Genomic DNA, 16,092 nt, shown 5'->3' with positions numbered 1-16,092 from the left:
AAGATTGAAGGACATTAGGAGTCAGACCTGCCATAGCAGGAGGGAATAGCATCCTGGCAGAGAGGAAAGCTTGTTCAGAGCCACAGTCCTGAAAGCAGCTTGTTTGAGGGACTACAAGACCAATGTGCTTGAAGCATCATATGTCTAAGATCTGATGTGTGATGAGTTTGAAGAGGCAGCTAGATCACCTTTAAGAACTTTGGAGGGCTTTTGGCAGGAGAGTGACATGATCTGATCTGATGTATATTTTGAAAGGTCACTCCAGCTTCCAGGTAGCAGTGGAAGAAGACATGCAAAAATCACAATCATAACTTACACGGCATGGTAGCTTGGAGTACGGAGGAAGAGGAAGCACATTTGGGGTATATTTTGGAAGTGATATAAACAGACCTGCTTGTGGATGGAGAAGGGTGGGGTGAGGGTTGGTAATGAGGAGCCAAGGATGACTCATTTTCAGGTTGGAGTAACTGGGAAGGCTGGGAAGACTAGTGGAGAAACAGGTTTGGAGAGAGAAGTCTCAGTCCCTTAGTCATTCACCTCAGTTTCTTAGTCACTGGAATACCTTAGATCTCTATCTACCATTTCTTTAAAAACATGCATGAGCCCAGCAGGCAGTCCTGGGTACTCGGGAGGCCGATGGGGGAGGATCCCTTGAACCCAAGAGTTTGAGGCATACCTGGGCAACACAGCAAGACCCTGTCTCTAAAAACAACAACTACAAAGAAAAAAGGGGTGCAGAAAAAGGCTGGGCACAGTGGCACACGCCTATAATCCCAGCACTTTGGGAGGCCGAGGTGGGTGGATCACATGAGATCAGGAGTTCGAGACCAGCCTGACCAACATGGTGAAACCCTGTCTCTACTAAAAATACAAAATTAGCCAGGCATGATGGCGCACACCTGTAATCCCAGCTACTTGGGAGGCTGAGACAGGAGAATCACTGGAACCTGGGAGGAGGAGGTTGCAGTGAGCCGAGCTAGTGCCACTACACTGCAGCCTAGGTAACAGAGCGAGACTCCGTCTCAAAAAACAAAGAACAAACAAACAAACAAACAAAAAACCAGAAACATGTGTAGCAGAAAACTGTTGCCTGCTGGGCCTAAACTAACCCCAGATTTTATATATATATATATATATCAAGAGCTTACAGAACAGGCAGCACCAAGTGGGAGCTGAGGGGCTTCTCTTGATGCTGCATTTGATAAATAAACACAGTTTTTACTCAGATTATATGTTTGCTTAGATTTGGACTAAAGATCCCCAAAGCCGCCCCTTGGTATTGACACTCATTAAGAAATTAGGGAAGAGATAGTACTATTGAACTATTTTCCAAAAAAAGAAAAAAAAAAAGGACAAAAACCCAAAACAAACGGGATGTGATGTGTTTTCCATGTTATTTTATACATGAGCTATCTTTCCAGCACTGAAGTTGGTTTAGCAAGAAAATAATTAAAGACGTCAATGTGTAAGCCAAGAGCCAAAACCACTCTCAACAGCGAATGTATTGAATTTGCCCCTTCCCTGGGGAGTCATTTCTTGGATCATTGACTTACTATTATTCTGTAAAACAGTGGTAGCCCCTGCCTTCATCTGCTTGCTGCCAAGAGTATGATCCAGCTGTGGGGTCTGAAGAGTTTATGTTTATTGGATTTTAATGACTTAGTTAACAAAGGTCATTCCTAAAAGTAATAGAAAACTAAGGATGTGGAAACAGAACGGAAAAGACTGACTCGAGGGTTATTTCTAGCAGTTCCTTGGTGTTGTCCTTAGACACATGTTTAATCCTTAAAAGCAATTATGAAGGATTCTTCCTCATAACCAATTTACTGATGCTATATTCAACTATACTTGTAAAATGTTATTTTAGACCTCTCAGTAACAAAAGGAACAGGGCTTAAAATATGTTAGATAATATCGGCATAAACAATGTATTGTTAACATAATATTGCTGACAGTATAATTGTAATCAACTGTAATACTTGATGTCACATCTGTAGTGCTTCCATTATCACTGACAGTAGGAAATAACTTCAGTCTCAGGTGAAATCTGGTTGGGTACAAATCTCCAAGTTAAAAGAAACCTCAAAGATCATTTAATCTTGTCCTTTTAAATATTTAGTAACTGTGAATGGTAGTAAATATTTATCCAAATGATGTTTCTTAGACTGTAAAAGAATTTCCAGGCTGGGTGTGCTGGCTCACGCCTGTAATCTTAGCACTTTGGGAGGATGAGGCAGGAGGATCACTTGAGGCCAGGAGTTTGAGAACAAATTGGGCAACAAAATCAGACTTTATATCTATTCAAAGTAAATAAAATTAAAAAAAAAATTAGGGCTGGGCACAGTGGCTCACGACTGTAATCCCAGCACTTTGGGAGGCCGGGGTGGGAGGATCACCTGAAGTTAGGAGTTCAAGACCAGCCAGACCAACATGGAGAAACCCCCATCTCTACTAAAAATACAAAATTAGCCAGGCATGGTGGCGCATGCCTGTAATCCCAGCTACTTGGGAGGCTGAGGCAGGAGAATTGCCTGAACCCGGGAGGCGGGGGTTGCGGTGAGCCAAGATCACACCATTGCACTTCAGCTTGGGCAACAAGAGCGAAACTCTGTCTCTAAATAAATAAATTAGCTGGGAATGGTGGCACACACCTGTAGTCACATCTACACAGGAGGCTCAGGTGAGAGGATTGCTTGAGCCCAAGGGTTCGAGGGTGTAGTGAGCTATGATTGCACCACTATACTCCAGCCTGGGTGACAGAGCAAGACCCTGTCTCAAAAAAAAAAAATAAATAAATAAATAAATAAATAAATAAATAAACTTGAGCTAAATGGTGATTGAATTATTTAAAATTAAATTGATGGAATCATTTAAGAATATGTGGAAAGAAAGAAATTTACAATCATTCCTCAGGTATAAATTAAATATTTTCCACCTCAAAATCCAATGACATGAGATATAAATGTATAGTTCACATATGTAATACATTTCTCACATGGTTACAGAACCTTTCTGATCTGGCTCTGGTTGACTTTTCCAGCCTTATCTCATTTCTCCTCCCTCCTTCCAACCCTGTTTTTTCCTCCTCCTCTCCTTAGCTACAGCTTTACTAATCTTCCTACTATGAGCCTCAAACCCACGCTGCTCTCAGGTCTCAGGGCCTATGTGCAAGTAATTCCCACTGCCTGGAATCCCTTGCCCTCATTCTTTGCTGGGTCATTCTGCAGACCCAGTACTACTTCCTCTTGGGAGCCTTCTGTCCATCTCCTCTTCCCCCAATCTCCAAACCCCACCAAGACCTCGGTAGTTCTTGAGCAAGCCTCTGCTTAGTTTTCCTGGGATGACCAAAACTAACACTGTCCGATCCATTGTTCCATCCCCAATCCCTAGAACAGAGCTGCAACATAACAGGCACTATAAATGAATGAATGGATAAAGACAGCACTGAAGAACTTGAAATTATAGTTTACACATGTAAACAGTAACATAAATCTGAAGAAATAAAGTTTTTTTGTTGTTGTTTTTTCGAGATGGAGTCTCGCTCTGTCACCAGGCTGAAGTGCAGTGATGCAATCTGGCCTCACTGCAACCTCCGCCTCCCGGGTTCAAGCGATTCCCTGCCTCAGCCTCAGCGTCCCAAGTAGCTAGGACTCCAGGCACGCGCCACCACGCCTGGCTTTTTTTTTTGTATTTTAGTAGAGATGGGTTTCACTATGTTGGCCAAGATGGTCTCAATCTCCTGACCTCGTGATCCGCCTGCCTCAGCCTCCCAAAGTGCTGGGATTACAGGCGTGAGCCACCGGGACTGGCCAAGTTGTTGTTTTTAAAAGATGTATTTCAACTCACTTCTTTAAGGCGGGAATATACACAGCCTGGCATCAGTTTAACATAAAACAAAAATTTTAGCGTTGTTGTATGCTAAATTTCTTTTACTAGGTTAAAAAAATGTAGACTCCAAAGAGCTGTAAATGCAAATGACAAATACTGTACAAAATCTCTCAAGCAACTATAAGTCACAACTTGCAAGCTTTCTCCTCAGCAAATGAGTTAAAAGAAAAGGAAAAGTATTTGAAACTTTCTTAGTGGAAAACGAATGACCTTTAAAAATGCCAACATTTTCCCCAGAGAATAGATTTGGTCTGAGTTCTTCATTTCTGAAATTGTACAAGGTAAGACAACTTGGTTGAGAGTCAAACTGCATCCTTCTATAAAGGTTTTAGATATTTTAAGTCTCCATACAAAACACTCCCCTTATTTTGAGAACAAAAGGAACAATAAGACAGCTTAGGCGGGGCAGAGAAAGAAAGGCCTTGAAACAAAGTCCCTGGAAAGGTAAAAACAACAACAAAAATAGTAAGTTAGAACTCGTGTTAGATCTGATAACTCAAAACTGCACAACTTTTGCCATACATCGAAAGCAACATGGGAAAACAGAAAAAGAAATCACAAACATTTTTTGAGTGTCCTAACTTGTAGAACCCCTAAGAATGAATCAAATACACTTGGACAAAGCTCTTTTTTTTTCTCTCTCTCTCTCTCCTTCAAGTCGCAGACTGGGGTGTGGGGCGAGGAGTACGACGGGGTCTCTAATGAATACAAGATCCAGCCTCGTGGCGTGTTAAATTGCTACCATTTTAGAAGAAAAATGGGCTATTTACAATTAATGGACCAAACTACCAAACTAAAATCATGACAGTAGGAGGAGTAAATGGAACTGTCTGGGCGAAGTTTCAGGAAGGCGCAGGCTGGGGTCGCTGAGCCCTCCCCCACCCATACCTCGGGGCTCTTCCGTCGCTCCCGGCCCCCAGCGCGGACTCTCGGGCGCCGGCGGCCCAACCTTACAGACTTGGCAGGATGTAGCCCCCTTCTCCCTTCTCCCCTCTCCAAGAGAGAAAAGCGCGAGGAGACGCAAACCGTATTTCCGTGTCCGAGCGTTGAAACCTGCGGAGTCGCGCGCGGGGCGCCCACACTCGTTCCCGGGGAGCCCCAGCCCGGTCGCCCGCCCCGGCCCCAGCTCCAGCCCGGGCCTCCCTTACTCTGGGGCTCCATGGTCGGCTGCTCCCCGGCCTCCGCGGGCGAACCCCCGGGCTCCTAACGCCTCTCAGCCAGGGCCGGCGTCGCTACGGTTGCCCTGACAACTCGGAGGCGGAGTGGGCAGAACCAGAGGGACGGCGAGCGGGAGGTACCAAAAGCCGCAGGAAGTGAGGGAGCGCGTGAGGACCCGCGCGTCGCCGGGGACACTGAGCGAGGGTAGCGGCCAGGTCACCGGCTGAGGACACTGCCCCTGAAGCCCGGTCAGGCGGTCGCGCCCTCCCTGGCGGCCCCCGCGGCCCCGCAGGACCTGTGCCCCGACGTCGCCGACCCGCGGCCCCCGCCGTCGCCGACCCGCGGCGTCCGTCGGGCGAGTGGGCCTGCCCGCGGGTAAGGCGCCAGCCCTGGGCCGCCCTCTCGGGACTCGGGAGCCGCCGCTGCAGGTAACAGCGGGGCCCCGGCGGCGGAAGGGGTCGGGGGTCGGCGCAGGGGCGGGCGCGCCCAGAGCCGGGTGGGCGGCCCCGGCGCACCTGTTGTAGCCGCCTGGGGGGTCCCCTGCCCGCAGTTGGCCGTGGACGTTCCCCGCCCCGACTCCGAAACTCCGAGGGCGGCCTCCGCGCCTCCTGCTCCGGGAGCCGCGCCTCAGCGGGAGGACGGAGCCCTGCGGGCAGCCCTTGCACCAGGGGTTCCCTCCGAGCCCGGGCATGGGCCGGGCCTGGGGCGGTCCCTGGAGCCCCACTGACGGGAAGCGTGGAGCAATGCGAGCCGCCGCCGTCGTCGCTGTCGTCCCCAGTGAGCCGGGCGCGTCTCCTGAATCGCGAGAGCCAGGAGCACGGCTTTGCCCCGTCATCCCCGTGTCCCATTTCAGGCAGGGGGCCCGGGTTGGATCGTTCCCGCTGGCTTCGTTTTTTGTGTGTTGATTTGTTTCAGTCCTTCGCGTTTCCGGTTGAGTTACGGAATCTGCCCACACGTTTTGTGGCCAAACTTTGTAGGGCTGTGAAACAATGTAACATTATCCCACACAATAGTCTTTCATACTGGTTTTAAAACAGTGATTCAGGGTTTGCTTTAAGGAAGCTTTGAGGGTCACAAGGGATTATTATCTGGTAGGTTGTAAAAATTCAAACAACCGGGAGTATCATAGGTTCTGGAACGCCGGAAGGAGGAGAGAAAAATGGAGAGGAGAGAAAAAGGATAAGCAAGAAAGTGCAGGGGCCTTAAGGGTGTGGGGGGCTGCAGGACTGATTTGGTACTCAGGTCTGGAGATTGTGGCCTCTCTATTAATTCCAACCGCTGCTCCAGACAGTACTTGAGGGAAATGGAAGGAAGAGCCGTTTTGGGGGTCATGCAAGTGATTACTAATCTTGCCAGTAGAAAGATTTCCACTCCATGGATGACAAGGACACTAAGGAGAATTACTTTCCTCTTAGAAAGGGAATCATTCAGAGGTTAATTGAACTTGAGAAGCATATATTCTGTGATGGAAACTGACATTTATTATATTCTTCCAAATTAGGTTTTCCCCCTCTCAGACTATATGGGGACTTTTTCAGATTAATTGTCAAAACATGACGGTTTATGTGTGGATATTGACAAGCAGCGTGATATATACAGAACACATAATTCTTAAGCTGAAGTATTAAGGTAATAAATTAAGGGTGGAAAGTAAATACTTCATGGAACCTTAACTCCCTGTTCCTGAAATTTAGAGACAGGGGCTTCATTTTTAGACAGAAAGTATCTAAAGATCAGCAGTACTTCTGTATCCAGTGGTTCTCAAGTTCTAGTTTACGTATCATTAGCAAAATCACAAAGCGGTCTTTTCATTCAAGATACAAATAGAGTGATTAGTATATCATAATCAAAAGTGACAAGATAGTGATTTAAAAAACACCTGGCATTTATTGACAAAAGAAAAGGTAGGATTAAGTCTGCTCAAACAGTAAAGGATTAGCATTAGTATTTTTTTAAGAAGAAGAAACAACAGTGCAGGTCTCTATGCTAAAGTAATAAGGACTGAAGAAGTTTTAAGTTTGGAAAAAATGGGGATATGTATTGGTGAAACACTTTGTAATCATATAGAATGATTATTTTATCAGCAGCTGTGAAGTTGACTTTGAGGAAATTTTGAATTGAAATACTTTAGGTGACAAGTAAAGGCAACTGTGAAAAGCAACATTTGATTTTCGGGGACAGGGTACCTGTGGAAGAAGACTGGTTAGGAGTGAAAGTGAGGCGTAAAGGCACTGAAATGTCTGAGGCAGGGACAATATTCAGTTTCTCTTCCTGTATCATCTAGTGCAATGTACTTGTTAAATGTTTGTTGAATGAGTGAGAAGGGCTTTAGAGAAATTGCTTTGGATATAGGGATACACTTTACTATTGGAGAAAACACCCGAGATCAGAAAGTTGCTGATGAGATAGGGGTGGGGGATGAATGGTAAAGACACTGATTGTACCTTTTTGGAGTTTTCTACCATTGTGTTTTATTTCTTTTCACCGGCATGTTCAGTATGTTATTACTGGTCAAATAAAAAGGAATAAAGTTCTATATATATATTTTTTAAGTCTCCAAGCTCATTACTAGATAGAATAGTTACATTATTGTTTACTTTGCTGATGTTTAACTAAATGTAGCAAACTGAAGCATTATGATTCGGGAATAACAAAGTAACAATGAAGAGACAGATGTAGTCTTTTTCTTATTTAAATCTCTTGACTACCTCAGAATTCAAAGTAAAAATAACTTTAGTGGGAGGTTAACATTATTTAATGCAAATAGATTGATAAAAAATGTAGCAAATGAACATGTTATTAATAGTTCTGTCTTCTAGCCTTACTGTAGTAAGTTGAAGGAAGTTTTCATTTTTGTTTTTGTTGGTTTTAAGGTTTTTTGTTGGTTTTTGTTTTCTTTACCAGAGTTGAGGGTACTTTTTTCTCTATCTGATACTTTCTGAAACTCTTAAGGAGTTCAGTCAAAGGTGGAAAACAGTCAAATTTCTATTTTTGGTGTTTTCCTCTTTGTTCTCCATACTTGTCATGGTCTACATTCAATTTGTTGCACTCACACGGAATGTCTGTCTCTCAGCCCTTTACTCGTCCACAGTCTAAAGGAGACTGGCCGGGTGCAGTGGCTCACGCCTGTAATCCCAGCACTTTGGGAGGCTGAGGCGGGCAGATCATGAGGTCAGGAGATCGAGACCATCCTGGCTAACACCCGTCTCTACTAAAAATACAAAAAATTAGCCGGGCATGGTGGCGGGCGCCTGTAGTCCCAGCTACTCAGGAGGCTGAGGCAGGAGAATAGCGTGAACCCGGGAGGCAGAGGTTGCAGTGAGCTGTGATTGGGCCACTGTACTCCAACCTGGGTGACAGAGCAAGACTCAGTCTCAAAAAAAAAGTTAAATAAATAAAGAGGACTGCAGGACCATGCTGCCCCAGTTTCTGGAAAGTCTTTCAGGATTAGGCTAATGCCCACTAAATGCACTTCTCTCTCCTCCTGGGGGTGCTACACAGTTTAGCATTTAGCTCTGTAGGATGCTTTCTTATAGAATTTTATCTCATATGTATGGATCTTGTACCTCTGGCTAGATTAAATATTTTTGGAGCTAAGTGCATGACTTAGGCTTCTTCTGTGTTGCTTTTAGCACACAGTGGGCTTCATTGTGCACCTGGTAATTTAAGTAGGGTAATAATAGAGAGGTCAAACCTTTAGTTAGGGGTCATTGCATTAATTTCTAGCTTTGCCCCTTTGGAAAACAGAAGCTATTATTTTGTCATTGATAATTTGGGATAATAAAACCTGCAATGGTTGTCTCATAGTCTAGTTGTGAGAATCAAGATAAATGTGATTATAGATATGAATGAAAATATCTTGTATGTCGTAATGAACTTTTTTAATATAAAGGGCTGTTATTGACTTAGGCATAGAGCAGACATTGATTCTGCATTCACAATGTGTTAGGTACTTCCTGGGCTCTGAAATTGCATGTCATAAAGGGTGAACAGGAAATGACCAGGTGGTTCCGAAGCAGAACAGCCTGGGCTGAGGCACGAAGGCCGGGACAACAACTAAGCTGTGGTTTATTGTGGCTGAACTGGAGAATACTTCTTCATGTGTATTAGCAGAAAATGGGAGGAAGTAAGGCCAGAAAGGCAAATGTGGGCTAAATCAGAAGGAACCTAAGGACCATGAGTTTATTTTCCTTAAAGGTAATAAGGAGGATTTGGGTCAGTGACTGGATCAGTTTTGCATTTGAAAAGGATCCCTGGCAACACTCAAGTGACAGATTGGTAGAGAGCCTAAATGAGAGACAAAAAAAATTGGAGATGTTGCTGAAGCTCAGTGAAGAAGTGAAGAGCTAACTAGGAGAGCGATGGTGGGAAGAAGGAGGAGGGGCCGCTTAAAAAAGGGAGAACTGGCAGGTCTTGGTGATACAGGAGATGAGGAGGGAGAAGCCAGGGATGACAGTGGGGTGATAGAGTGGATTGTGCTGCTATTCATTGAACTCTAAAGAAGAAAAAAAAATTTTTGAGGAGTTTAAGAAGTGGGGTAGATGTGTTCAGTTTGAGATGCCTGTCATATACGTTGGAAGGTCCCATAAGTAGTAGTAGTTGGACATGTGGGTCCGGAACTAAAGGAAAAAGTCTGAGATGAAGATAGAAATTTGGATTAAGCATTTAGTGATTGAAGTTAAAATGTGATGATTTTCTCCAGGGATATTATGTGGAATAAGAGGGTAAAGGGTAGAGCCCTGAAGTATGCACGTCTTACGTTGTGGGGAGGGGCTGATGGTGGAAGAACCCGCGGAGACTAAAGACCAGTGGTCAGAAAAGGGAGCTGAAAATCTGGGAGGATTAATGGAAGAGTGCCTACTCCTGAGGAGTTCATGCATTGGCATTCCCCGAAATGATTATGTTTTCCTCTAGCCACCGCAGAACACACAACACAGTTCGTCTATTATTGTTTTATTAAAGTTAATGGAAAATGACTACCCATTACTTTGTTAACAATGGAAATCCTGATATTTATGTTTTAAAATATTTTTTAAAACATTTTTAAACAAATTTTTTAGATACAGAGTCTTGCTCTGTTGCCTAGGCTGGTCTGGAACTCCTGGGCTTCTCCCACCTCAGCCTTCCAAAGTGCTGGGATTCCAGGCGTGAGCCACTGTGCCTGTGGCTATTTATGGGTTTTTTGTCTACATTTGGGACAACAAATCAAGTAAAATGTGACTTTAGAAGTTGATTATGTTTATGCCTCAAGCAAATACTTAAAAAAAAAAAGAGAGAGAGATGGATAAAAGTTCGTTTTGTGTATGTCTCAGGTAAAATACGTTACCTTGGGGAGACCAGCAGTAACCTGTTCTTTAAATCTCAGCTTTTATTGAATCTCACACAAAATTTTTCTCAGATATGTCACTAGACTAAAATAAGCCAGATTAGTATTTTTGCATACTTTATTAACTCTGCTTCTACTCAGAGTAAATTAGTTTTTGGAATACAATGCAGTCAAAAAATCATCAAAATAATATCACAAAGCACTGAGTGGTCCAGTCATTTGAACTTCTGACAATACCTTTGACTTAGAAACTTATTTGTGGGAACTGGTATATTAATACTATACATAAACATTGATTGAGCTCGGGGGGACTTTCTGTATATACGTTAAAAAATATGTTTTTTTAATAGAGACAGGGTCTCACTGTGTTGCCCAGGCTAGTCTCAAACTCCTGGGCTCAAATTATCCTCCCCACTTGGCCTCCCAAAAGGATGGGATTACAGGCATGAGCCACTGCCTCAAGCCTAAAATTTTTTTAAGTACCATTAGAATGTAAGGATTCTTTTTAAAAAATTTGATTGTGCAAAGTTGGTTATTCAAACAATATGCAATACAATATTCAATACTGTATATTCATCACTTCTCGGCCTTTTGGCTAAGATCAACTGTAGTATCTGTTGTTATTAATATAATATTGTATATTCAACCAATTGTCAATACAAGGTTGGTTGTATCTGATATGAACCAACATTGAGTTAAAAATGGACCTTTTTTATTTTTAAAAAGCTAATTAACTAGATTTGCTTACTTAAAATCAAAGCAATCAACTCATTACAAGTCTAGAAATAAGGATTTTAAAATAAATTTTGAATTTTGACCTTATCTTTTCCCAGAAAGACTTTAAATTGATACTGGAAACCAAATAGCATATATTTTTGGGAGATTTGAGGCTATTAAAGGCAAACAAAGAAGTGACCTTCTAAAAGTCCCAGTAATGATTAGGTCCGTTGTTTCAATTAAAGCATACCATGCTTGAGAGATAAAGTGTATTAAATATTTGACTGTAGCTTTGTGTTAGAAATATGTTTTTCAAATCTATAAAAAAGATTTACATATCTATCTGTACCATGTTTTTAAGTTTTATGGTATTTCTTCCAGACCTCTCTTCCTGACATCTCCGTTAGTGTCAAGTATTTCTTCAACCCCCAGTGATGCAACGTGAACCTATTTTTAAAAATGTAGTCTGGAAGCAATATGTAACATAGTCAGGAAGCAGTATGGATATATGGTTAAGCATATACACTATACACTTAACTGGGGTTAAGCAGAGATCATACTGCCTGACTTTAAGCACCTGCTCTACCACAGATGATCTTCTAGAAGCTGTATAAATTAAACCTCTGAAGGTTTACATTTCCTCATTTGAAAAATGGAAATTATAAAGTAAACCCTCATGGGGTCCTTAAGAGTTTAAATGAAATAAACCATATAAAGTGCTTAAGTGCTGGACATAGCATCTGTTGTACAATAATCACTCTATAAATGCTAATTGGTAAAATTATCATCATTGTTATTATTAGTCCAACTATAGTAGTAGCATGGAACCAGGCTTCTCAAAGTATGGCCTGCAGATCAGGGCCAGTGCAGACTTACTGATTTGCAGTGAGATCCGGAGCTTGTGCCAGAATGTAAATAGGCGATGTCACTAAACATACTGATTAGTGTTCAGCTGACTTTTTAAAAATAGCAAGACCTCTTCAGTGTAGGAAGTAGTGAGTTGATTTACATTCTGGTGCAAGCTCTTTACCTTGCCACAAACCAGCACCAGAGTTGACATGGAGTATTGGACCAATGATTCTGCTCTCCAAAAAATAGTAGCCCTTTATTTTGAAGACATTATTATTCACTCATAATACCTCATTAACTTTCTTTTTTTCTAAACATTGTAATAATAGATTATAAGTATGTTGTTTATGAGTTCAGCAGATATTTATTGATCACATAGTTTGTGCACAGCCCTATATCTTATTTTGCAGGAGTTGCAAAGCTGGCTCAGAAATTAATCTTGCCTTTAGGAGGTCTACCATAAACCCACAAGAGGAAATAAGTGAAAATCTAAATAAATGTGTTGAATATATGCAGTGAGTGTTTGCAATAGTGTTATAGCTTGGTTCCAAAGATTTCAGTATAGACAGATGTTTCCTTTTGCTGAGCTGCTACCACAATGGGACAGAATTAATTCATTATTTTTTTGGAAATGGAGTCTTACTCTGGTGCCCAGGTTGGAGTGCCGTGGCGCACTTCAGCTCACTGCAACCTCCACCTCCCAGATTCAAGCAATTCTCCCACCTCAACCTCCTGAGTAGCTGAGATTACAGGCACCACGCCCAGCTAATTTTTGTATTTTTAGTAGAGACGGGGTTTCGCTATGTTGGCCAGGCAGATCTTGAACTCCTGACCTCAAGTGATCCACCCGCCTTGGCCTGCCAAAGATCTGGGATTACAGGCGTGAGTCACCACACCTGGCCAGGACAGAATTAATACCTTTTACTTTTCCAGCATTATGCTATCACAATAAAGTTCAGAGTTTGCTTTATTAAGATAGTGTTTGCATCCTCTAGGAGATTCAGAAACCTGCAGTACTAGGGAAATCTGAGTTTTAGATAACAAAATTATAACTTTTAAAGATTAGTATTGTAGAAGATTTATCCTTAAGTGTTTTTTAAATTACTGATATACTATTTCATCCTTCATGCAAACATATGAATTATAAATGATTGTTCCATAGAATATGAAGAGACATTAAATAAATATTAAAATGTTTATAAAGTTTTGATTAAAATGAGCACAAATTCTTCTCAAAAAAAATCATTGCCAGCCTGGGCAACATAGGGAGACACTGTCTCTACAAAAATAAAAAAATAAAAATTAGCCAGGCATGATGGTATGTTCCTATAGTCCCACTACTCGAGAGACTGAGGCAGGATGATCAATTGAGCCCAGAAGTTGGAGGCTGCAGTGGGCTGAGATCGCACCACCGCACTCCAGCCGGGGCGACGGACTAAGACCCTGTCTTTAAAAAAAAAAAAAAAAAAAAAGCATTGCTCAAACAGATAATGTTGAAACAAATTTTGGAGTAATATAAACATAATAATTTAAAAAGGCAAGGCATGTATATTTTACATATAAATATGTATATTATATAGTATAGGGTTTACAAACTGAGTTAGATCATGAGACAGATTTATTTTTGCAGACTAATTTACTAGTGAGTGGGCTTAGGGAAAAAAGGAAAATAATGCAAAATATTCAAGTCAAGAAATGTTATTTGATTTTTAATATTTCTTAGAATGTTTTGCATGGAAGTGGATGTATTGGTTTCTCTTATTGCCATGCTTGGTGCACCTGCTCATAATCACTTTTGTTGTACCTTTTGCCATAAACTGTTACCTAATCTCACTAATGACTTTAAGAAAATTAAAGGTGGGTGTTAGAAAAATTATAGGTAATATTAAAGAATATAAGGTAGGCATGATGGTGTGTACCTGTAGTTCCAGCTACTCGGAAAGCTAAGGCAGGAGGATCACTTGAGCGCAGGAGTTGAATACAGCCTGGGCAACACAGACTCTGTCCCTATTTCTAAAATTTTTAAAAAATACACACACAAACACATATAATGTAAAATAAAGAAAAGAAAGTAACCTGATATTTAAGAGGAGAATTATAAGGAAAAACAGAAAGAGTAAAAACTGAAATTTGGATCAAGAAATGACTAGGTAAGTTACACCCATGACACTTTAATCACAACCTTTTTACCATAGCAGATCAGGTATTTTGCGATCTGGCCCCTGTCTCATCTTTGAACTCATCTTGTACCAGGTCTTTCTTTCTTTTAGGTAATTGTCTGTAAGGTTGAGTCTACATATCATAGACAAAGAATTTCTATTTCCACACCCCACCCTCAGCCTCACCTAACCAGACCTGCCTGTTCAAACTGTGTCCCTACCAGGTTCACATTGCAGACACATAGTAGGCACTCAAGAATTGGTTGAATAGGTAAATGGAAAACCCAAATATGGAGGCATTGAGGATGACAAAACTTGAGGACACAGAAGACCTATTAGATTATGAATGATATCGATGATAAAATACAATCAGATGTTGCTCTTAGAAGCATATGATCCCTAAAGGATAGAAAATGACTCATTCATTCTTTACTCAGCCCATAATTATTAATTAGTCACGCACTATATTTGGATTTAGGAGTGGAAATTACCAGTGAAGAATGTATAGCTCCAATAACAGTGTAAGTAAAGAGACAGAAAGACATGGGGAAAAGATAATCACTAGTACAAACGGTTCAAGAGTCCCCTCATACTTGATGTTGCCTCCTCAGCATCTGCAGTTTACAAGCGGTCCCACAAAGATCAATGATCTGCTAGAGCAAGCGTGATACATGCCATTGTCTGAATCTCAGTGCAGCTTTGTACTTTTCAACATGATAACTCTTCTGAATTGATCAAGAAGAGAGCAGCTTTAATAAATGTTGAAAAGGAGTTAATTTGGGGTTTGGATTTATGATTCAAGGGACGACCAGGAGCCTCTACAAATATTCCAGTTTGTGGGTTTGTAAGTCTTAAAGAATTCTAAGAATAGCAAGAGTCTATCATATATCATAAACAGAAGGGAACAAAAAAGTCACATAAATCCAGAAACATAGTGAATTCCTGACAGAAGTGTTTAAACTCTATGCAGCAGTAGTAAACTACCTTGAACTTAGCTAAGAGTGAAATAATGAAGGATGTAAAACTATGCAAGATAGACTGCAGTGGAGACACTAAGCCCCTGCTTCATAGAGCTCACATTCCAGTGGAGGGCACCAACAGAAAACAAAGAGGGAAAATATATACATTATGTTAGGTGGTGGTCTTAAGGAGAAAAAATGAAGCAGTTAAAGTGGTTAGGAAGTGGTTTTCGGGAGTGTGGGAGAGCGGTAAAAGTTTAGATAGAGTGGCCAGGGAAGCCTTTACTGAGCTGCCATTTGGTAACGACCTTTATGCAGCAAGGAAGCTAGCCATTTGGATATCTGAGGGAGGAACATTTCAGACATAAAGAAGGGTGAGCACCAAGTCCCAGAGGCAGGCATCTGCCATGGTGTTTGAGGAATAGCAGGGGAGCCGTCTGGCTAGGGAAGACTGAAGTAGAGCTGTTGCAAATGAGGGCGGAGAGGCGATGGGTCCAGATCATACAGTGATTATTGGTCCTCTTAAGGATTTTGGTTTTTCCTCAGAGTAAGATGAGATGGGAAGTATTGGAGACTATTGAGCAGAGGAGACATGAGCTGACTTTAATAGGATGACTCTGACTGCAGGCTTGAGACCTCACTGTAAGGGGCTAAGGGTAGAAGAAGGCCTGTTAGGAGGCTATTGCAGTAATCCAAGTGAGAGGGGATAGTGGCTCAGACCAAGTGTTCACAGTAGATATTATGAGGCACTTGATATTTTTTGAAGACAGAACTGACATGATTGAATATATTAGTTTTCTATTGCTTCTATAAGAAATTACCATAAATTGAGTGGTAATTTATTATCTTACAGCTTCGTAGATCAGAAGTCGGTTGTCAGTCTCACTGGACTACAATCAAGGTGCCAGCAGGACTGTGTTCCTTTCTGGAAATTCTAGGAGATAATCTGTTTCCTTGCCTTTTCTAGCTCCTAGAGGTCACTCACATCATTCTTCGGCCATGGCCCCTTCCTCCACCTTCAAAGCCTGCAACATTG

The 16,092-nt window shown here is 41.8% G+C and overlaps 2 protein-coding genes and 1 pseudogene across 15 annotated transcripts in view; 2 read left to right on the top strand and 1 right to left on the bottom strand.

The window, feature by feature from the left end:
• FANK1 (fibronectin type III and ankyrin repeat domains 1) overlaps window positions 1-5,184 on the bottom strand; it is a 128,385-nt gene extending 123,201 nt beyond the window's left edge. For 11 of the 13 annotated variants that reach the window (XM_054523034.2, XM_054523042.2, XM_054523035.2 and 8 more), the window contains exon 1: window positions 5,037-5,184. In XM_054523034.2, coding sequence (XP_054379009.2) covers window positions 5,037-5,049 — 13 coding nt within the window. In that variant the 5' untranslated portion in view covers window positions 5,050-5,184. The remainder of the gene's footprint in view (window positions 1-5,036) is intronic. The other 2 variants (XM_063727812.1, XM_054523044.2) reach the window with 2 other exon arrangements.
• DHX32 (DEAH-box helicase 32 (putative)) overlaps window positions 5,183-16,092 on the top strand; it is a 61,264-nt gene continuing 50,354 nt past the window's right edge. The window contains exon 1 of one of the 2 annotated variants that reach the window (XM_054523032.2): window positions 5,183-5,421. The gene's annotated coding sequence lies outside the window, so the exon portion shown is untranslated. Of the gene's footprint in view, window positions 5,475-16,092 lie in introns of both variants that reach the window. The other variant, XM_002821260.6, reaches the window with a different exon arrangement.
• Window positions 10,948-11,084, top strand: LOC112135365 (U2 spliceosomal RNA; annotated as a pseudogene).

Source organism: Pongo abelii, chromosome 8, assembly GCF_028885655.2.
Source record: "Pongo abelii isolate AG06213 chromosome 8, NHGRI_mPonAbe1-v2.0_pri, whole genome shotgun sequence".
Taxonomy (NCBI): domain Eukaryota; kingdom Metazoa; phylum Chordata; class Mammalia; order Primates; family Hominidae; genus Pongo; species Pongo abelii.
This window is presented reverse-complemented; position numbering and strand designations above follow the sequence as displayed.